This window comes from Labeo rohita, chromosome 7, assembly GCF_022985175.1.
Source record: "Labeo rohita strain BAU-BD-2019 chromosome 7, IGBB_LRoh.1.0, whole genome shotgun sequence".
In the NCBI taxonomy this organism is placed as follows: Eukaryota; Metazoa; Chordata; class Actinopteri; order Cypriniformes; family Cyprinidae; genus Labeo; species Labeo rohita.
The window spans coordinates 24945539-24968700 of record NC_066875.1 but is presented as its reverse complement, the minus strand read 5'-3'; the positions used below and the strand labels follow the sequence as shown (position 1 = coordinate 24968700).

Here is a 23162-nt window from a genome sequence, read left to right as displayed (position 1 = left end):
TCGTACTGTTTTCCTCCAGCGCTTCCCTCCAAATACACAGGCTGTTCTCATACCTTGAATCGTGATTCGATATGACAGTGAATGTCTGCACGGAGTATGACTCATGATCCCAAATGAATACAGGAAGTCACAATGTTTTCTGTTCATTTCCAAACTTGGAAACAGTTCACTTTCCCTCATGGCAGGAAATTGATTTATTCTGTGATTTAGGTTTGCCTCAAAACCAATTTGGCTTTATACAAGCAGATCGAGTTTATATCTGTAGATTGGCTGATGATGCTGCTGATGTCAGGACATTTTATGCCTAATATATTTCTATTTGTTTTGAAACGCATCTTGGTTTCTTTTTCTGTTAATGATTTCTGAAAAAGCATGTGACATTGAAGGCTGGTAATGACTGCTGAAAGTTCAGCTTCGCCATCACAGGTAGAGAAACAAATCTTAGACCAAACTTCTGAAATATACGGCAGCTTATTGTCCCTGTTCTTCTTCCCTCCATGTTTCTTTATTGTCCACGCTCTTCCTTCACCAGCGACATTAGTCCTGTCAGCTAATCAGTGGCATTAAATGAGCCATCCGATTAAGTTAGCATCATTAGCGAAACGTTTGGCAACCGAAGCGCAGCGTGCCACACAATCCTCCAAATTAGCTTTATTAGTTACATAATGTTCCTCTGAGGCCTCTGACATTTCACTCTCCACAAGAGGATTTACTTAATGAGTTGGCTGTTTCTGGCACTCGCTCCACCAACTCCGCTGATGACCTCTGCCGAGTTTTACTCCACTTCGGAGATGCTGAACGCCGACATTGTCTGATTGCGTATTCTAATTAACAGGCTCGACTCTTCTTAATGAATGGCAATTTAATTATGGTTTAAAAATAATAGCTTTTTGCTATTATTTTTTTTGTATTTTTGTCAATTAAATGAGCAAAGGTGAGGATGTTTTGGTAATAATCCAGCAAATTTTGAAGAGTAAACACTGCCTTTCTTGTGATTATACTATCTGTCATGTTAGAGTGATACTGAAAACTGTATTCATTATTTTAGGATAGGACATAAACACAAGTGGCAACACTATGTAAAATGATGACATCTCAGTATTATTTTATTATATACTGTAGGGCTGCACGATAATGGTTAAACTGATAATCCTGATTATTAATTCACGATTATTAATAACGATTATTCCATCGGGGTAAATAACATTTCATGTATCCTTTAACCAACCTCCACTGACTACATATACAATGAATTCATTTAACCAACTATAATAATACAAAACCAATGTTTTTTGCTAGTGTTTTGAAATCTGTATTTACATTAGATTTTCTAAGTGACAATTTGTATACAAATAAGACTCACACTAAATTTGCTCAAAGATCATTAATAAACACTGATTTCCAATGCCGTTTTCAACAGATTAACATTGTGAAAACTGGTAAAAACTTTAGAAATTTCTAATATAACTTAAAAAATAATTCCAATTTATGTACATTTTTCCCATTGTATTGCCATAGGTAGCAAAAGCGCATTTATTCCTCAAACAGTGGATCTATTATTGAAACTCTGTAAAAGTTTGAACATGGCAGATTTAGTTACACAGGCAGCACAAATGGCTTGTGAAAAACACACATTGGCTGTATGACACTTTCATGTATGCAGAATATCGCTTTAGAGAGTTCGGCAAACTCCGGCACAAGTTATCATATCATCAGCACTTGTTCCACCATCAGTCAGCGCGTGCACAGGGTTGCCAGATTGCACAGATTAAGTAAAACACTGGCCAGAAAGTGTATCCTTAAAGGGGTCATCAGATGCCCGTTTTCCACAAGTTGATATGATTCTTAGGGTCTTAATGAAAAGTCTATAATATACTTTGGTTAAAAATCTCAATGGTTGTGTGAAACAACACCCTTTTTACCTTGTCAAAATGAGCTCTGCAAAAATAATCCCATTCTGAGGGATTGTTCCTTAAATGAAATGAGCTCTGCTCGCCCCACCCCTCTCTTCTAGTGACGAGCCTGTTTACTTTAGCGGCATTTAACCGCGTTTAGCTGCTAAACTTGCTAACTAGCACGTTATTAGGCGATCGCAAAGATTCATAAAAAACCCTTATACTCACTTCTGCTTTAAAGTGAAGCTGGATCACGAATGATTCACACGGATTAGACAGATATATATAACATTAGATCGGGAGGCGCATTCCCTTCACAAACAAACATAATCCACTGCATCTTCAGCAGCTCAGATGTCGGGAGTAAATGACGATCACTATGTTCATTATTACATCCAGCAACACAACACCTCAATCGCTCAATCTGAGATATTCTTGTCTAATTTACATCCCTGCTTCGGCATCAAAACATGGAGGTTGGACTGTTACAGCTGATCTGAGGTAAGACGCTCATGTCAATCAACTATCGTGAGAGCGGCCTCTGTCGGTGTGATTGACATGCTGCTTTGTCTATAAAAAGGAAAAGAAAAAATATTTTGTTATTTAATTTTTTATTTAAAATTCCTACTTTGAAAAGCGCTGTCATCTGTCATGTTCACTATCATCATGTATAAATTTAAAAGGCTGTTTATAAGACGCTTGTTCCCCAGACCTTCTTCTAGTTCCTCATCCTGCCATGATACCTCGCTGTGATGTCTTGGAAACATGACGACTGGCATAATGATCAGCGGTAGCCCACTTCCCCCCAGCCTGCCCAGCCTTCCCTCCCGCTTTCATTTAAACCTCTCAAGCTGAAACACCTCTGTTCTGCTCCGTTCTGTCAAGTAAGAAACAAAAATGTGAGCTCAGCAGGAGCTCCAGAGAAGAGTTCTGTTCACTTCTGTTTTTTAATTAGTTCTATGGGGGAAGTCTTTAGCGCTGTATGTTTGTGTTGAGGAATAGGCTTTGATCAGGCATTTTGCACACTATATCAGCTGCCAGCAGTAGTATGCTTTCTCTCAACCTAACTGAGGGCTTCACTGTATGTTAACAGTGAGTTCAAAGAAAGTGACACAGTCACTTTAAACGTGACCCTATGACCTTGACCTTGTTCTTGAGTGCATTTCATGTAACTGTGTTGTGTGATAATGATTGGTTCTGACAGTGTCAGACTGGTTTAGAACACAGCTCTCTGCCTGGTTGTTTTTAGCAAATATTTCCACACCTGTGATGCTGCCTTGTCACGTCTTATATCTACAGCAGTTCAAACTTCTTCATGAGCTGACATCAGTCTCTAGCTAGTTTACGTCACATTTGCTGCAACACTTGAAACATAGTCATCTTTAAAACTAATTTGACACTGTCCTCACCAGAGTCTGCTCACGCTTTTCACATGCCATTGAGGTCAGGATCAAATTGAACATTCTTGCTCATTTCTTTTCGTAAGGTTGATAGTCTGAGCGTGTTTATCTATTTGTTTCTTTATGTCATTCATATCATAGCAGTCATGTAGGATATGTCTCCTAGGGATGTAACGGTACATGTATTCGTCCTGAACCATCACGGTTCGGTTCATGCAGTCAGACGACGAATACGGTCAGTCACATAAGGGGGTGCATGCAGTAATGCAATGCTAACACCACAACAGGAAAGAGCAGGAGAAGAGACAATCTACGTACCAACCCAAAACAAGAAGTGGGAGTTCAGATGGCACGCCAGAGCTCAAAGAACCACCTGCTTGTTTTGGGAAAGTTTAGGGTTCTTTAGTTTTATTCCGGGCAATCTTTATTCCAGAATTACTTACTTACACAAACTTCTCTACAATGCAGTCATTTCACAAAATGTAATTTGTGTGATTTTTTTTCTGTAAAGAGGAAAAAAAACGGTACCAAGCAGATTAAGCTCATTGTTTGCGATGCTTGAAATATAATGCATATTAGAATGCATGTTAAAGTAGTGTTTATAAGAGCAGCTGCTTTGTTTACAGTGGTAACCAAGGAAACTCTATAGCTCTCCTGTTCCATAAGCGCCACCTGCTGTCAGAGAATAAATTCACATTTCATTCAATCCCTCTGCTGTTTTTGTTTTGTGCAGGTGCCTTATGTAGCATAATTTCACAAATCTAAAGTCAGACCACTCTGTTTTTGCTTTAAATCTTGAAATTATCTAATTCAAATGAAAAACAACCTATCTATGTAGCTCTCATTTTCAAAATAAATGAAAAATACATTTCCTGTTGTACCGATCTTGTATTGAAACATGACCCCAAAACTAAGGAACAAACCAAACTGTGTATTCTGTGTATTGTTACACCCCTATTGTATATATTAATCTGGGTACATATAAATACACACATACACAAATGCTGAAAAACCAAAGAATTTGTAGGACCTGGAGGATTTTTCTGTTCTTCTGAAGAACAGCGGGCAATTTAACTGTTCAGGACAAACAAGGGACACATGAACAACTATCACTAAACAAAAAATCACAGTTGTGGATCATTCAGGTAACAACACAGTATTAAGAATCAAGTGTATGTAAACTTTTAAATGGGGTCATTTTTAGAAATTCAGCTTTTTCTCTTGTGGACTATCTAAACGTCTTTTATTACAATATGCGTTACATGACTAAACGTCATCGTTTTCAAATACCTGCATTTTCACAGTCCACACTACAATGCGAAAACAGCATTTTCAATTTATCCACTTTGGAAAGCGTCTTCAAAAAGCTCTGTTTTTTTTTTACAAGGACAAAAACAGTGTGGATGGAAGGCCAAAACAGAGAAAAAGATATATTTTACAGTGTATCCAGAGTAGTGTAGACGTAGCCTTGGTTTATTACATTCTGCAAAAACACAATGGCCTAAACATTTCAGAACTGCTTTTCAGAAACTGATTGTTTTGAAGCATTTCTCCTTTTTTGTAAGTTTGCAAATGTCAGACCTTCCCAGTAAAGCTGTTTGGCTGAGTTGTGAAAAGTTAGATTTTTTGCTGACTGGTTTTGCTGACTCCAGTTCAGTCCTAAAAACAGTCAACATGCTCATGAGATCACTAGCAATTAGAGGCCAAAAAAGGGCAATTCTGAAAATTGCTATTTATTTTGTGCTTGCTGTGAATATTTCAAAACCCAATGTCATGTTTACATATTTATGACATCTTAACAGAGACTTCAGTTTGAAAAGACATGAGAATGTGTACGAAGAGTATCTTAACATTCAACCAAACAGTTCAAGGCAATTTCAGTGTAAGATGATGAAAGATGATTCATTTTTAAAAAAATGATTCGTTTGATAAAAAAATATTCTGAAACATGAAAATACACAGATAAGCTTTTGTTGCCTCTCAGCTCTAAATTGAATAATCTGAGGACACAAGTCTATCTAGATGGATATGCGTGTATCCCATCATATCCCGTGTGTGACTCAGTAATTAAACAGAGTGTTCATTTGAAGGAAATGACCTTTCTCTCTCTTTCTTGCTTTTTTCCTCCATGCAGATCCAGTGATTATGGGTCAACCTACACCAAACTCAACCTGATGCCTGGCACAACCATCATAGTTACAAACTTCTACATCTGTCCCACTAACAAGAAAAAGGTAAGACTCTTTACTTAATCCTTTTACAGTTCTTCATTATCACAAAAAAGACATTTTTTCATAGGAAAGTTTAGGTGGTGAAGTAAAAATCATTTATTATTATATATAATAAGTAGTTTTTTGTTGATATTATAAAGAAATTATAGAGTTTCATAAAGAATATTCACTTCCCCCCTTTACTGCCATTGTAGTATCATGATGGATGATTGTGATATTAATTATGTTTTTTTCACCACATATGTTAATGAATATGTGAGTATGGAAATTAATTACCATGCACAGACACTGAAATTAACACTCAATTATAAATTATTGGCAGCGGTGCATGTTTAAGCACAGATCGGGGATTCACATGACTATATAAAATTGTACTTATGAGCCCCATATGTTTCTTCTCACTTAGCATTAGAATGTATTCAAACTCAGCTAATAAATATGTCCTGTGAGTGTGTGTGAGTAAAATGAAATGTGAGGAGCTTAAGGTCATATGAATTTTTTTTCCCTCCCTTATGGAGATTGATGGTAATGATCACCCTAGAGCAACTATGACATGTTCAAGCGTGTCAAAGTCATCCTAATGAAGTTTACAGGGATCTCCTGCTCATTAGTAATCTCCTCACGACCCCTTAAACATGAACACACGTCACAGCTGAGTAAGTGCTAGCTGTCTATAATAGGCAATTTAGCAGAGACACTTCAAAGCTTGTGTGCTGTCTTCAGCTTTTGTTTCAATGCACAATATTACTAATTCACAGGAAAATAACAGTTACGTAAAATTATAGGCATTATGTTTGAGGACATAGCTGTGTTTTGATGTTTGTGGCTGCAGAGTAAATTGCACAGGAAGTGTGGACTTCTAGAGACAAAAGAGAAAAGTAACTCCACAGTCACTTCTGATGGCGTAACAGTCAACCTCTTTCCCACGTCAGACTCCTTTATCTTCAAATGTCGGACGACCGTACCTTGACTGTCGACACAAAGAGTGTTTTGAGCAGGGCAGGACAATACGTGCGCTTTCTGCTGTGTCTGGGAAAATGTGGCTTTCATGAAAACAGACACTTGCAGGCTTCTGTGGAACAACCCTTGAGTGTCCTCATTGATGGCGTTGCCGCAGGAAAGGCATCTATTTGCAGAGCTGGCGACACAGTTCAACTCTGACTCACAGAAATGATAGTTGTGCTGCTGGACAGTGGTTGTCATATTACGATGCTATTCATCATAATCACACATCTCTCATGCCTCTTTGCTGATCTTTATGTCTATACACACAAATACGGTGTGTTGTGTGCCATTTTGCCAAGGTATCTATATGTATAATTAAAAAAAAAGCTATTTGGTTGGGTGTAGGGTTGGGAGATATGTTATTCATATTCATATGAATATAGCAGAGTAAAATTATGTTGTAGCGTTGATTTTAGTTTGGCCATTACAGTTTATAATGTTTTAAATATGGATATTTTTCTTACACAAAGCATTGATTCCCTTCAGAAGGCCTTTATTAACCCCCCCCAGAGCTGTGTGGAGTACTTTTTATGATGGATGCACTTTTTCAAACTTTAAAATCTCAACAGCCATTCACGGCCATTAGAAAGTTTGGAAGAGCCAGGGCATTTTTAATATAACTCAGAATATATTCATTCAAAATAAGAAAGTCATATACACCTAGGATGGCTTGAGGGTGAGCTTTTTGGGTGAACTATCCCTTTAAGTTTCCTAAAGATTATGTGATTAGACTACTTTCACAATCCATTTTTTTTTTAGTGCCTTGTGAATTTGTTCACACATACACACGTTTTACAGAAAACCTGTTTGCACTGTTACACTTTCAGATAAATATCATTTAGAATTTTTAACAATTTTTTACCTCAGTGTCAAAAATGGCAAGTTTATAATAAGCATTCCACTGATTTATGGTTTGTTAGGAAGGACAATATTTGGGTGAGATACAACTATTTTAAAATCTGAAAAAAAGGAGAAAATCGCCTTTAAAGTTGTTAGCAATGAAGTTGTTAGCAATGCATATTACTAATCAAAAATTCAGTTGTCATGTATTTAGGGTGGGAAATTTACAAAATATCTTCATGGAACATAATGTTTACTTAATATCCTAATGTTTTTTGGCATAAAAGAAAAATTGATCATTTTGACCCATATAATGTATTGTTGGCTACTGCTACAAACATGCCCATGCTACTTAAGACTGGGTTTGTGGTCCAAGGTCACATTTGGTCCCCACAATGTAGCATAAAGAAGAACACACACACATACACATACTGTTTACACAGTGTGATTTGTTAAAAAAAGAAGAATGTCATAATTTAATGTAGTGTAGTGTAGATTTGTTAAATATAGTGAAATTCATATAAAATGATTGGTGAAACAGTAATTTTTTTCATTAAAGTTTTTTGTTATTACATTGTTTAACAAAAGTAACTAAATTAAGTAAATAGTCAACAAATAAAAATTAAGCTCCATTGGGTATTAAGCAAAGCTGTCAAACTTTTTGAACACATTTCTGCTATCTATCCCGACAAATTTGTATTGTCTTTATTTCAGTTCAAGGATACGTTTTTGTGGTGTGCTTGTTTTACTAGACTGCTTGCAAGCTCTCTTAAAAAACAAACAAAAAAATCATTATAATATATACCTTATAATATATATTTTATATAGAAAATACCTCTTTTTCATTTTTATTAAATGCATTTTTGCAAATGTATAAAATAATAATTTTAGTTTTCAAACAGTTTTCCCAAATGCTACCCCAGTCTTCTGTTGGTCAGCCAAAAAGAACTTCGACTATCGGTTCGGTTGTGTCAGTGTTGCTTCATCTGGATGCTCAAACAAACAAGAGCAGTGTCTGATAAAACCGTAGAGCCACTGTGTTTACTCTTCAGCTGTATTGCTCAGCCCTATCTGAGTGTGTATTTAAATCAAAACATGTGTGTCGAGGTTTGTGAGACAGAGAGAGAGTGATGGTGAGTGCGCTCCTACACCCCACAGGTCACCGTACAACCACACAATGTCAATCAGTGTGGCGTTAGACAGCGCCCCAGCGTAGAGGAGAGGGATCAAACGCCACTGATCCAAAACCAAAGCGTCTGTCCCCCTCATTTCTACAGCGCTAAGCTCAACCGAGCGTGAATGAGAGCAAGAGCCACAGAAAGAAAGAAACGTCAGAGGGAAACAGGGAACGACAGAAAAGCAAGACTGACAGCAATTGCAAATAAAGCTATCGTCATCTCTAATATATCTGACCTCCATTAAATCACATTTCCAAGTCCCTTAACGAAGATGAGCAGTATCTTTTCTCAGTCTCTAATTAGAAATATTCAGCAGTGGAATTAACAGCAGCTGATGCTGCAGTAATGGATTCAGCGGAGTTCAGTGCCGCCTGCCTTCATTTCATTAATAGCTTGCGCGGTTCAAACAAAGAGTTTAAGCAAACAGTTTAATTTCAAACGGCATAAATTTCACTTCCTTTGTCCCGCCTTATCTCTTGCTGGAACTCCAGCAAGTAATTATTCAGGAAATAATGTGAGATTTATCCACGCTAGAGATACGGGGAAAGTTCATTAATAGGAAATGGCCTTTAAAATGAGAAAGCAGGACAGTTCTACTTTATCAGAAAATGTTGTTACACTTTTATGGTTTGTTTCAGATCTACTGTTTGAAGCTTTTACATATTTGTATCATCTTAAATATGGATATTTTTCTTACAAAAACACATGGATTCGCTACAGGAGAACCCCGGGAGCCCTTTGAGGCTCTTTTTATTATGGATGGATGCACTTTATTAGACTTTATTAGACACCGATTGCATTCGTCTGAAAGAAGGAAGTCATATACAGCTAGGATGCATAGAAGGTGAGTAAATAATACGCTACAGTAGTGTTAAGTCCCATCCTCAGCCTGTGAGATCGCCAATACATGATATTATCGTGCTAATTTATTTATTTATTTACATACTTAATTTCATTGCCCGAAACCAGCACCAGCATAAGGCTAAAAGCAGTCTAACATTATCAAAAAACATCATCACTGATCAGCCTATTCTAGTGCAAGTTTATCTATTTTAAAAAACACTTGTGTTATAAGCTATCTATACTGTATGATGAATAAATCTCTTACCACACACTGCACACGTCTGTGGCGCGTTATGGCTCCAACTTGGCAACCGGAGTAGATCGTGGCTTCGGCACGTGTTTTGACCCCCTGTACTGCACACGTCTGCGGCACGTTACTGCTTTGAAGTGGCCACTCAAGTCAATGCTTGTGTTTATACCCGCCGCGCTGCGGCTCGTTGAAGCAGCACTCCAATCCCCCACCTCGTAGATGGGATTTAATTTAATGATATTCTAGTGGACTGCATCGTGACATCATTGCATGCGGAAAACAAATGCTGTAGTCCAAAGGAGCCGTTTGTTGTAGTTCTTGGAAAGGATTTTTTTAAAAATGAAATATCTCCTCTTGGAGATAAACACACCACACACTGACTAAAATTCAAAAAGTGAAAAAGCATAATAGCACCCGTTTAAAAAACATTACGTCATATCATATTTTTCATCTTTATATAGATTGTGTTATCTCGTCTTTCCATATATAAATCACCCACTATGGTGTGTGTTTTATGAACTGCGTTAATGATGCTTGCAGCATAGAGAAGTCGTCTCCTTCTGAGTGGCTCGTTCTGTTGGAAAAACTCCCATTACTTCAGCAGCTATAGTCAGAGCATGAGGCCTGAGATTAAAATCTCCTTGCTCAGTGTCTTGAAACCAAGCTAAAACAGATATAAAAGACAGTGGCTATCTCTGACATTTGGGAGTTTAATACATGCATTGGAAAGTGAGTGAAGCAAACCGGCGTTCACATCCTCCAGCTCCAGAAAGCAGAAAGGCCGCATTCACGAGCGTGACTGCCTAATGGAATGATGTTTCTCTGGGTGAAAGTTCTCACAGAGCCGGGAAAGAGGGAAGAGAGATAAAAGCCAAGAGATGTTCACTTGTTTCTCATAGCTGCTTTATCTTTGAGAATTTAGCAGGATTTTCTCACATTTTATCATTCTATGGTGAAGGATTTTTTGAGGTGTCCTATCTGGGTTTATCCAGACATGAAGCTCATAGACTGTTGGACTTTACTGTAAATTGGTGTGTTAACCTACTGTGATATAGTACTCGAAGGGCAGAGGGATCTTAAACTGTTGTTCATTATTTATAGGAGATAAATAAATGTTGGATATATATAGATATCAGTGGTGTGCGGTGGTGTCCTGAAATGAGGAGGAAAAGTCCTCACTTTTTTTTTTTAATTAAATGTAAATTGTCCCAGTCACATTCTCTTGGTTAAATAAACATTACACTACCGGAATAAAAATCTATTTTGTATATTTACATTAACAATTAATTGACTGTTCCATTTATTAAAACCAAGCATAAGTCTTATCAGTGTTTTAAGCATTTTACATTCATTACATTCAAGCCAGTAACATTTTAAACATTATATTTTATTTAAATAATTATACATTTTTTTTATGAACTGATGTTCGGATGTTTTTTTTCATAATGAACTTATTTTCGGATCATCACTCATCAAAGCTCGGTAAACACACACTAGAGGCAACAGGAATAATCAAAAGATGAACATTTATTATTAAGCAAGAACAACTGGACAAAATAAAAGACAGATTGAATTCATTTGGGTGAATACAGCATAGTTTACGATATTACATACATTTAAACTCTTTTAAGAAGCATTTTAGAAATAAAAAAATGCAACATTTAAAAGTAGAATTTTAATTTTAGTGTATTCAACCGTTCTCTGTAATCACTTTTTTACCGGAATAGTGCTAATTCTCATACCGGTGTGTCGCCGAAATCTGAGCCGGTAAAGGGCTGCTGTTCACCGGGTTAGCTGTGAACTTCTGACCGCTGCCTCGCATTTCACTCGTAGCTGAAAGATGCCGTGACTGACTCCAAAAACTGCCCATTAACAAACAGTACTGACATTACAGAACATATTTTAAGGTTAAACTCGAATAAAACGAAAAAAATTCATTTATTTATGCAAGGCAAAAGGCGTTTCCATCCTGTGAAACAAACACAGCTGACTGACATCTCGTCTTTATGTTGCGTTGCATAAAATAATACAATTTACAGCACAGTAAAGACTTTATAAATGAAATAAAATGTATATAACCCTTTATTTCGCTGAAGATAATAATATATACATAATAATCCAGCATTTTTGTGGAATCTGTGTATTCCGGTTCATAACAATTAGGGTATGTCGAAAAACTCCCATGTCATTTTTTTCTCCAACTTCACAATCGTTCTACATCGCTGTTTTACCTTTTTTTGTAAAGGCCGTTTGATCTTCTTTGCACGTTCACTTTGTAAACACTGGGTCGGTACATCTGCAGTCATGTAGGATGATTTTGAAGTTGGAGGAGAAAACGAGATGGGAGTTTTTCGACATACCCTAACTGTCCCATTTTAGAAAACTGTAAGATAACTATATTTGATATATAAATTTCGCATAACTATTAAGGGCATTTCTTCTGAGAAGTTAAAGAAGTAGTTCACTTCCAGAACAAAAATTTACAGATAATTTACTCACCCACTTGTCATCCAAGAAGACCATGTCTTTCTTTCTTCAGTCATGAAGAAATTATGTTTTTTGAGGAAAACATTTCCGGATTTCTCTCTATAGTGGACTTATATGGTGCCCCTGATTTTGACTTTGAACACTGAAGTTTTGAACCAATCGTTTCACTAGATAAGACCCTTCTTCCTCGGCTTGGACCCTTTATAGCTGCATTTAAACTGCATTTTGGAAGTTCAAACTCGTGGGCACCATTGAAGTCCACTATATAGACTATATTCCTGAAATGTTTTCCTCAAAAAACACAATTTCTTTACGACTGAAGAAATAAAGACATGGACATCTTGGATGACAAGGGGGTGAGTAAATTATTTATAAATTTTTGTTCTGGAAGTGAATTTCCCCTTTAACTTCTCAGAGGAAACGCCTCTGTTATTTGAAAAAAAAAAAAATATATATATATATATATATATATTGAAGTTTTCTAAAATGGGATGTACTTCCCATTTACTCATTATTCAAACACTTTATTATGTATTATTAGTACTGTTAATGTTATTGAAATCAATTAATTAACTAATCCATGTCAGACCTTAGATTTCAAAATATAAACATTGACATTTCCCACAACATCAACTAGAATTTGCAGTCAAATTGAAAAGGACATTCTGCCCGATATTAATGCCAGAGACAAATAAACACTTTTTTGCCTAGATGTGTTAAAAAGCGGCAGAGATTTTCATTAATCTTTTCCTTAAACGCTGAAAATGAAGATTTTTTTGGCACAGCTTTAAAAGATTATGGAGTCAATTAAGTAGTCCATCGTTTAGCCCCAGTGTAAGTATTACAAATTGCTTCTTTGGTCATGGGCTCTTTAAGTTGTAATGAGCTTTAAATTCTTTTGTAATGTATGCCTGCACACACAGACACACACTCATACCACTGAAGGATCCCTTACACCCATAAACCAACACACTCAGACTTACTAAAACACACGCTGCTTGAAATTTTGAATGTGATTGATTTTGGTGAACCACATCAATAATCATGCAGTAGTTGCATGAGAATATCATCAGAGCCTGTAATAAAGTTTTTGATGTCACAGTGACCTTGTTTATTCTCCTGACCTTGCGGAGAGATCGATAGCACTGATAAATGTCGCTGATTTATTTTCACACACAGTTTGATCTCTTGTCATCATTGCCATTACATGGAATTTGTGACAGATAAAATGGATTGGTCTGACCTAATTTTCCATAACCAATCAATAAAAGACAAAATTCAGTACCTTTATTGTACTGCAGTGTCTGATGGCCAAGACTTTGTTCTTTTTAATGCAAATAGAAGAGAAAGCATGTCCCACTGCAGCTTTGATTTATTAAACTATTTTTTGTCTCTTGTGCCTCAAAATTGCTTTGAGACAATTCCTGTTTAGCAAAATCTATAAAAATAAATCTGAACTAAATGCAGAAGTGTGGAAATTCTGAGGCAGTAGCCTTGCTAAAAATGATTGCAAATATAATTACTGTTTTCCAGAACTCTTCCCTGTCTGCTATTGGTCAGACAGACTAAGCATATCCATTTGGGATAGAAGAAAGTATTTCAACAAAAATATTTTTTTTTAAATATAATCAGCATGCCCCCTGCTAACCTACTTTTCGTGCCTGTCATTATTTAGGCTTGATTTTCTGTAATTATCTGTGGACATGAGATAAATGTGTGTTAATTATACCCTCAACAAATGAAAGGTCATGCATAGATATTTTGAGGTTCATTTTGTGGCTTTGATTTGTGAGAGCCTTTATAAATTATATTGCTGAGCACAAGCCTGTAGCACAGAAATAGAATATTTTATAGAACACTCTTATGTGTAGTATGAAAATTTTTATTTTAAACATAGAGCAATATATGTTGTGTGTTTTGTGTGCTACTGTTGCTTTAAAGCATTTTAAAAAGTGTCTGAAGTTTTAAATGACTGCTTCCCTGGACAGCTGTGTGCATCCTGTCATTTTAACTCCCCCGATTTGTTATTCCTCATTTAGTTTAATTTCATTTAATTTACACTACCCTACCATACTGACGAGAAAATAAGCAGCAGCGCATCCTTGAAGATCTGCCAACCGTGGGTCTTTCATGCCAAGACTCTGCTGATGTTTTTGCTTAATCATGCATGTAATAATGTGTACAGTTATTAATATAAACCAAATGCATGCTTTTTGCATCTGCATGTGTTTCTTTTTTTGTTCAAATATTGAAGGAATAGTTCACCCAAAAATGAAAGCTTTCTAAAGAATTAACTTACCCTCAGGCCATCCAAGATCAGATTTGGAGAAGTTTAGCATTACGTCACTTGCTCCCCAATGGATTCTTTGCGGTGAATGGGTGCCATCAAAATAAAAATCTAAACAGCTGATAGAAGCATCACCAGTCCATCAATTAATGTCTTGTAAATCAAAAAGCTGAATGTTTTTTTTAAACTTCAAATCGTTGCTTCTGGATAAAAAAAACCCTGTAATACTGCTGTTTTCAGTGAAAATCATCTTGTCTGAATCAGGAGAGAAATATGCACAGATCTGCCACTGTTTACAATTAAAAAAAGTTCTGAACGAATGAAAGTCGGTGGACAACCGAGGATAGACTTTTTTAAAATGCATTGTAGACTGAACAAAATAATATACAGGTAAATTAAAATGGGTTAAAATAAAAAGATACTATTTTTAGTGATGATTGATATAATAAAAGGAAAGACAGGACACTGGAGCTTTTTATTTATTTTTTTCCTGGTGGCCTAACATCAAAATGTCAGATCAGTACAGCAGTCGGTTTGATATACAAGAGAAACCACAAAAGCAACGGGTAACACATTTTTATTCAGTGTGTTTTTGTTTCTCAAACTTTGATATAATATTCTTTAACACTTTTTTTTTACATTTTCTTGCCTCGCTGTATTTATTTTTTATTTTATTTATTTATTCATGTAAATAATGTTTTTTGTGTTGTGTAAATCTTTTATATTTTTACTCAGAGTCTCCTGGTTGGTGCTTATGTGTATGACCGAAATAACTCAAATTCTTTGGCTCGTTTCTAATTTGTTAAACTCCGCTACACATTTAATAGATGAACATGAGCATACTTTGAACATACACTGGAAGTAGTAGACCATCCAGGGACTTTTCTATGATTTGATACTAATTCTAATCTCCCATACTTCTTAGGATGGATCATATGCAAATTGGGACCCAGGGACAATTTTGTGATATTTGATTGATTTTTTTTTTCTAGGACTCTGAGTTAGATTGGCTGTGACTGCACTCTGAAATAGTTTAATCACACCTGGATGGCGGCCAAACTGTTTGAGGATAAATTGATTGTAGCTGAAAAGAGGTGATGGAGGTTGGAGATAAATTCATGATGACGTGGAGTGTCTTTGAGGACTTACAGATGGATTGATTGTGTCTGCTCTCAGCTGATATGGAATTTTGGCTGCAGAGTTGAACTGAATCGTCTCCTCTAAGGGAGATGGACAAAGAGAAATCTTTTAATCATCTCAGAGTTGCACACACATAGACAGATCTGAACTGTCTGTACAGTGGAGTGCAAAATAATCATTTTAATCCTTAAATTTTATATTGAAACTATAAGGATTTTAAATGCACAACAAATATTTAAGATTTTGCACATTTCTAGGTGATTAATCAAATAAGCAAGTTTGTGACATTGACACTCTTATTGATCTACTGACCCTAAACCTGATATTCTGAGGAGGCACCAATGGCAGTCCTGACTCACTTGTGCCAAATTTATACTGCAAAAGTGGCACAGAAGTGCTTTTGATATGACATTTGATGACATAAGATGGCATAAATGTGTTTACACAGCAATGATAAATGTATACCTTGATACTATGGAGTGAAGTGGGACAGAGTCAGATATTTAGTCAGATATTTATGTGCGTTATGTCTTTTGTGCAGAATTTTGAGCAGGTGCTTTTCACAGCAGTGTCATAGAAAAACCATTTTGAATAAAGAAGCTTTCATTTTTAGACTGTAGAAGATCCATCTATTGTTCCCTTAAAAACTTTTCAGTGAAGAGTTCTTAAAAGAAACATTTTTTTTCTCAGTGTGAAGAACACTGGAATGAAAGGTTTTAAGTATATTATGGTTCTTCATTAACCTTTATTTTTACACATTGCTGTTCAAACGTTTGGGATCAGTAAGACTTGTAATGTTTTTTAAAGAAGTCTCTTATGCTCATCAAGGCTGCATTTATTTGATCAAAAATACAGAAAAAAACAGTAATATTACTAAATGTTTTTACAATATAAAATAATGGTTTCTATTCTAATATATCTTACATTTTAATTTATTTCCTATAATGAAAAGCTGAATTTTCAGTGTAACATGATACTTTAGAAATAATTAGAATATGGTGCTTTATTATTAGAATTATCTATGTTGGTAACAGTTGTGCTGCCAAATATTTTTGGGGGCCTGTGATACTTTTTTCAAGATTCTTTGATAAATGAAAAGTTAAAAAGAACAGCATTTATTCAAAATATAAATCTTTTCTTACAAGTCTTTGCTATAAATAAATAAAAAAAAATAAGCTGCACAACTGTTTTCAACATTGTTAAAGGGTCATCAGAAGTTCACTTTTTCATGTTGTTTGAACATTAATGTGTGTTGGCAGTGTATGTACACATCTACCCTATAATGATAAAAATCCGTAAAAATAATATTCCCTTTTTCAAATCGAGCCATTCTCCAGAGGCCACTACCACAATAGTTGATTGACATGTGCGTCTTACCTCAGATCAGCTGTCACAGTCCAACCTCCATTGCTGAAGATGCAGTGGATTACATTTGTTTGTGAAGGGAATGCACCTCCCGATCGACATAAATGCATCTATGCGCAAATCATGCGTGATCCAGCTTCACCTTAAACAGAAGTGAGTATAAGGTTTTTTTTTATGAATCTCTGCGAGTAATGATGCTGAAATGATGCTGAAAATTGAGATTTTGATCACAGGAATAAATTAAATTTGAATGTATATTAAAATAGAAAAACATTACTTTACATCGTAATAATATTTCACAATATTACGTTTTTTCTGTATTTTTAATCAAATAATCACATGATGAGCATAAGAAACTTCTTTAAAAGACTGGAAATAAATAAAGAAATAAAATAGACAAAAATAGACTATAAGTAGAAGCATTTTCTCTAGTGTTCTCAGACTTGAGGACAGCCTGTTTGTACTGGCATTAATGTGAGTGGTTTTGATTTGCAATCCCAACAGATTCCCAAAGGACTTCCCCTGATTTCTCATTGCTAATGAGCTATAGAATTACTTTACAGTTTTGCATTAAAGCAAGAAACACAAATACTTGTGAATTCTGCTGAGTCAACAAAGAGGTAATTTTCCTCTTTCTCATGTCGTGACAGCGAGGAATCCCCAAGCGTTTTGTTAGCGAGTGCCTGAGCATCCTCTTTCTGATGTTCACTCTCATTTCCTGTGACAGATGGTTTAGTGCTAAAGTGCATTAAGGTCACTCTCAGCTGATTGACAGTGTGTGGTTATGCTGCTGTGTTGTTCTCTGGCATTCGTCTTTTGTTTTTGTCTCCCTTGTTATTGCTTATTGCCAAGTTGATATTTGAAAAATGAGAGCTCGATGGCTGGAGTCTGTGCGTGCGCATACCGACACTCATCTTTGGCGAATGATATTTTTCTGGCAATCTGTTATTATTTTTACTGATGATGTCAGACAAAGACAGAGAGGGATTATCTGCTGTGCATGTCTCACACACTCATACATTCATCAGAAAGCTTGTATGAGAGGATGAAAGAGAGTGAAACAGCCAACGGCAACATATTCCATTAGAGTGATTCAATGCTGTCTCTCTATCCTTGTGTAAAGATAGTTGAAACACAATGCAGGTGTGCTGATGGAAGTCTGTGGCTCTCCTGCGTTTTGATAACTTAAATGACATGGTGGAGGGGTCTGTAATCCATTTTAAGCATAACTATACATGCTTAAAAAGGCCAATGGTGTCCATTCTTCTAGATGTGGTATATTGTAGTTATATAGCTGCTGGGTTGAAGGTCCCAGCTGTGACTGAAGGTGACAGTGAATGTTCTTTCATGTCCTGTGCCACAGGTTTACTAACACGCTGATTATTCCACCCCTTTCCTCTTTTGCTCCTGGCCTTTTTTTTCATCTTGTCTTCTTTTCCTCACAACAGGAAGACAGGTTTATTGTATGTTATTTTGGTTCTAATCCATACAGTATGTAACTGAATCACACACATTCTGTGCTGAAGCACTTTTATAGCCACTTTGTTAACCCTTTCAGACCCCATGGCCATTATAATTTTGGGATTTTGCATTGAATGCTGGGTTCCTAATATAATTTTGGAAATCTTCTACAATAGGTTTACATGCATGCAAGGTCAAAGAACGCTTTTGTTTAACTGACAACATTATTTAATAAATAAGCTTTCCAATGATGTATGGTTGGTTAGGATAGGACAATATTTGGCCTAGATGCTATTTGAAATTCATAAATATTTGGAAATCTGGAATCTGAGGGTGCAAAAAAAAATTCTAAATATTGAGAAAATTGCCTTTAAAGTTGTCCAAATTAAGCTCTTAGCAATGCATATTATTAATCAAAAAATACGTTTTGATATATTTACAGTAGGACATTTACAAAATATCTTCATGAAACATGATCTTTACTTATCCTAATGATTTTTGGCATTGAAAGAAAAATCAATAATTTTGACCCATACAGTGTATTGTTGGCTATTGCTACAAGTAACTAAGACTGGTTTTGTGGTCCAGGGTCACATATCAGAAAACTGCAAGATGGGATTTCAGCAACCTGCTTTCATGATGAAAACGTACCTGAACCATGTATATTTCATGACATATTCAATGTTAAATGTCCACTGAGTGCTAAAAGTGTGTTTGGTTTTTTTTCCCCGAACAGATGAATGTGATGCTAGTTTTGTACTTGTAAACATAATTCTGACTTGAAATGTCCGTTGAGTGGCGCTACAACTCTAATGCTCCGTGACATTTTAAAATAATGTACCATCTGCACTACACCTAAATAGTATGAACAAAAGTGAATGTGATGTGAAAACGCAATCGCAAGCTTGTTTTTCGATCTCTCATCTTTCAGCTCTTTCATCTTTTTCACATTCCTGCCCAAGGATTCTGCATCCTAAGTCCAATTCCATGCCGAGCTACCAAGCAAGCTTGTTATATCTGGTGTTGTGCACATTTTCCCCTGCCAAATTATTATCCCCCTCTTGTTGAAATCGCTACGTGATTGCCTAATCCTAACCCCCACCCCCACCCCCACACCTAACTCTAAACCTACCAATACTAGGGGGGTAGTAATCACCTGAAAGCAAAACATATGAAGCTATAATCATATCTGTGTATGAAAATGATTACAAGTGCTCACTGTTTTATCACATCTAGTGTTCATTTCTGTTGGAAACTGCAGTGATATAAACTTACTGGTATGTATTTCGCATCTTGCAAAAATGTTCCCACAGATACATTTTCATCATGAGATCAGGTAGCTTTCAGTAATAATCCTCCTACAAATTTTGTCTAAGTAATTGTTGTTACTGTTTGCCATGTACTTCTTAAATATCTTACACTGTTTTAGTTTTTACAGGTATAATTACTTAGCTCTGTCTGATTCTAACAGTGAAACTGAATAATACATGAATAAATACATACATATTTCGGCTTATTGTCCTGCTGGAAGACCCAGGACCTCTGGTGGAGACACAGCTTTCTGACACTGGCCACTACGTTGCGCCCCAAAATTCTTTGGTAATCATCAGATTTCATGATACCGTTTAGTCAAGGCATCCAGTGTCAAAGCAACCCCAAAACATCTTTGAACCTCCACCATGTTTGACTGTAGAGACTGTGTTCTTTTCTTTCCCTGGTGAAAAAACCAGCACATGCTGGTAGGTATGTTTTGATGCTGGTTTAAGCTGGTCCTTAGCTGGTTTATGCTGCTCCTTTGCTGGTCATGTTGCTGGTCAAGGACAAGCATAAACCAGCAAAGGACCAGCAGGTGTGTCTAAATACAAATTACAGGAGCATCACATGCTTGAAAAGCAATTATTTCTTACAATTTTGACAAGGTGCCAATAATTTTGTCCAGTACATTTTTGAGTTCTGTGTGAAATTCCATCAAGATTGACTTTTCTTCTCTGTTTTTTATTTATTTTTTTTTTTGTGTGTGTGTGTGTTGCAATGCAAACAAAACAATAAGCACATGAATACCAAAACTTTTGCAATTTAAACAGTTTTCTGAGAGAAGTGTTGCATTTTCTGACAGAATTGCAAGGGTGCCGACATTTTTGGCCATGACTGTACATAAAATACATTCATAACAACATTTATAACAAATTTATATTTGCAGAAAATCGTTTCTTAAACACATCCTGAAACTACATGGTACTGTTATGATTTTACATAACATAATTTTGAAAATAAGAAGTTTTTGGAAGTGTACATTGGTTCTTAAAGGGTAAATTCACATATTTTCAACAAGCTTTTTATTTTAACAATGTCAGTAGTGTGTTTAAAAGAACATTGTGTACTGTTTCTCTATGTTATCTGCACTGAAATGTCAGCAAAAGTTCACTGGTTGGCACAAAACACACTTTTGACAGATCCCGAGCATTTGTGAAAATTACAGATCGTAGGCACTGTTTCAGCACTGTTTGTATCTTTGCTCATGGACAGTTGAACTGACCCCAGCACATAATGGGTGTTGAAGTTTTCCTACCTTTTTGACAAAAAGCTACAACACTTTTTCTCTGCTTTTTCTGGTCATGTACCACCATGTGCTTCTGGAAAGTCTTTTAGTGAAGCCCTTTTTATGACCTTGTCTTTCTCACTATAGTTGTTCGTGCCCGCTTTTTTTTTTTTTTTTTTTGGTCAGAAAAGTCATTCAGAACTGCAACCTGATCTATACAGTTGAGGTCAAAAGTTTACATCCCCCTTTCAGAATCTGCAAAATGTTAATTAATTATACAAAATGCATGTTATTGTTTATTTAGTACTGACCTGAGTAAGATATTTCACATAAAGAGAGGTTTACATATAATCCACAAGAGAAAATAATAGTTGAATTTATAAAAAATGACCCCGTTCAAAAGTTTACATTCCCTTGATTCTTAATACTGTGTTGTTACCTGAATGATCCACAGCTGTGTTTTTTTGTTTAGTGATAGTTGTTCATGAGTCCCTTGTTTGTCCTGAACAGTTAAACTGTCTGCTGTTCTTAAGAAAAATCCTTCAGGTCCCACAAATTCTTTGGTTTTCCAGCATTTTTGTGTATTTAAACCCTTTCCAATAAAGACTGTATGATTTTGAGATACATCTTTTCACACTGAGGACAACTGAGGGACTCATATGCAACTATTACAGAAGGTTCAAACGCTCACTGATGCTCCAGAAGGAAAAATGATGCATTAAGAGCCGGGGGGGTGAAAACTTTTGAACAAAATGAAGATGTGTACATTTTTCTTATTTTGCCTAAATATCACATTTATTCATTTAGTACTGCCCTTCAGAGGCTACAGAAGATAGTTACATGTGTGTTTTTGGCCATGACTGTACATAAAATACATTCATAACAACATTTATAACAAATTTATATTTGCAGAAAATCGTTTCTTAAACACATCCTGAAACTACATGGTACTGTTATGATTTTACATAACATAATTAATTTCTGTCTTAAAGAAAGAAAGAAAGAAAGAAACATATTAGGCAGCACAACTGTTTTTAACATAGATAATAACAAGAAAAATGTCTTATTTTCAAAAAGAAAATGCTATTTAATTGTAATTGTAATAATATTTCAATTGTTTAATTGTAAAAAATATTTTACAATATCACTATTTTCGCTGTGTTTTTAGTCAAATACATGCAGTCTTTTTAAGCATAAGAGACTTTTTTCAAAAACATTAAATATTTTTTATGGAAGTCAACATTTTGATCTGTGATGTACATTAGAAATAGTGGTAACTCTTTACAATAAGTTGTCATTTGTTAACATTAGTTAATGTATTAACTAACTCAAACAAACAATTACAGTGTTTATTAATCTTTGTTAATGTTAGTTAATATAAATAGAGTCGTTCATTTTTGTTCATGTTAGTTCACAGTGCATTAACTCACAAACACAACCTGTGATTTTAATAATGCATTAGTAAATGCTGACATTAACTTTGATTAATAAATGCTGTAGAAGTATTGTTCGTTCTTAGTTCATGTCAAGTAATGTAGTTAACTAATGAATCTCATTGTAAAGTGTTACCGAAATAGTTATTAGAAAATTAGCATAAACAGTTTGTTGTTGTTGTTTGTTTTTGGATGTATTATTATTTATGGATGCATTTAGAGAAGAATTCCTTTCTTTTTTTTTTTGCTAGAATTTAATTAAGGTCTGAAAGGGTTTATTTAAAAGTATTATGTGTGCACGTGTGCACATGTGTGTGTTTAAACATCTCAGTGCCAGACCACTACTGCCCCTAATTGGACCTACACACACACGTTTCAACAGAGGTACAGAACAAACAGACTCAGTTGGAGACTCGTCCTCTGCATCTCTCCCTCACACACACACACACTGACACAAATGCAGTGAAAGCATGTGTCATTTGTGTAGCTTCCTGTTGCTCTTTCCCATTACCGTGTCTCCTTACCCAGCATGCACCTCTTTTGTGCACATCTGAGGAATTTTAATGTCTCCCTTTAAACTTGTTCTCTTTGGTTACACAGTTAAAATCAGCTTAAACCAACTCCGTCCCATTCTTGACCATTAAGCAGCAGACTAGAAAGCTGATCTTGGGAAATTGGCTAGAGACGGAAGCGATGAAGTATGCTAATGATGGTCTGTGTGTGTGTGAAAGGTTGATCCTCGCCGGTCATGAGGAAGCAGGCAGTCTGTCTGCGGCTTTAGAACCGCCTGACAACCAGGATGATGCTC

General features: G+C 35.8%; 1 protein-coding gene across 3 annotated transcripts in view; it reads left to right on the top strand.

Moving 5' to 3' along the window:
• The window catches only part of sorcs2 (sortilin-related VPS10 domain containing receptor 2), a 205584-nt gene that overhangs the window by 107778 nt on the left and 74644 nt on the right, over positions 1-23162 (top strand). For all 3 annotated transcript variants that reach the window (XM_051115694.1, XM_051115696.1, XM_051115695.1), the window contains exon 3: positions 5430-5529. In XM_051115694.1, coding sequence (XP_050971651.1) covers positions 5430-5529 — 100 coding nt within the window. The remainder of the gene's footprint in view (positions 1-5429; positions 5530-23162) is intronic.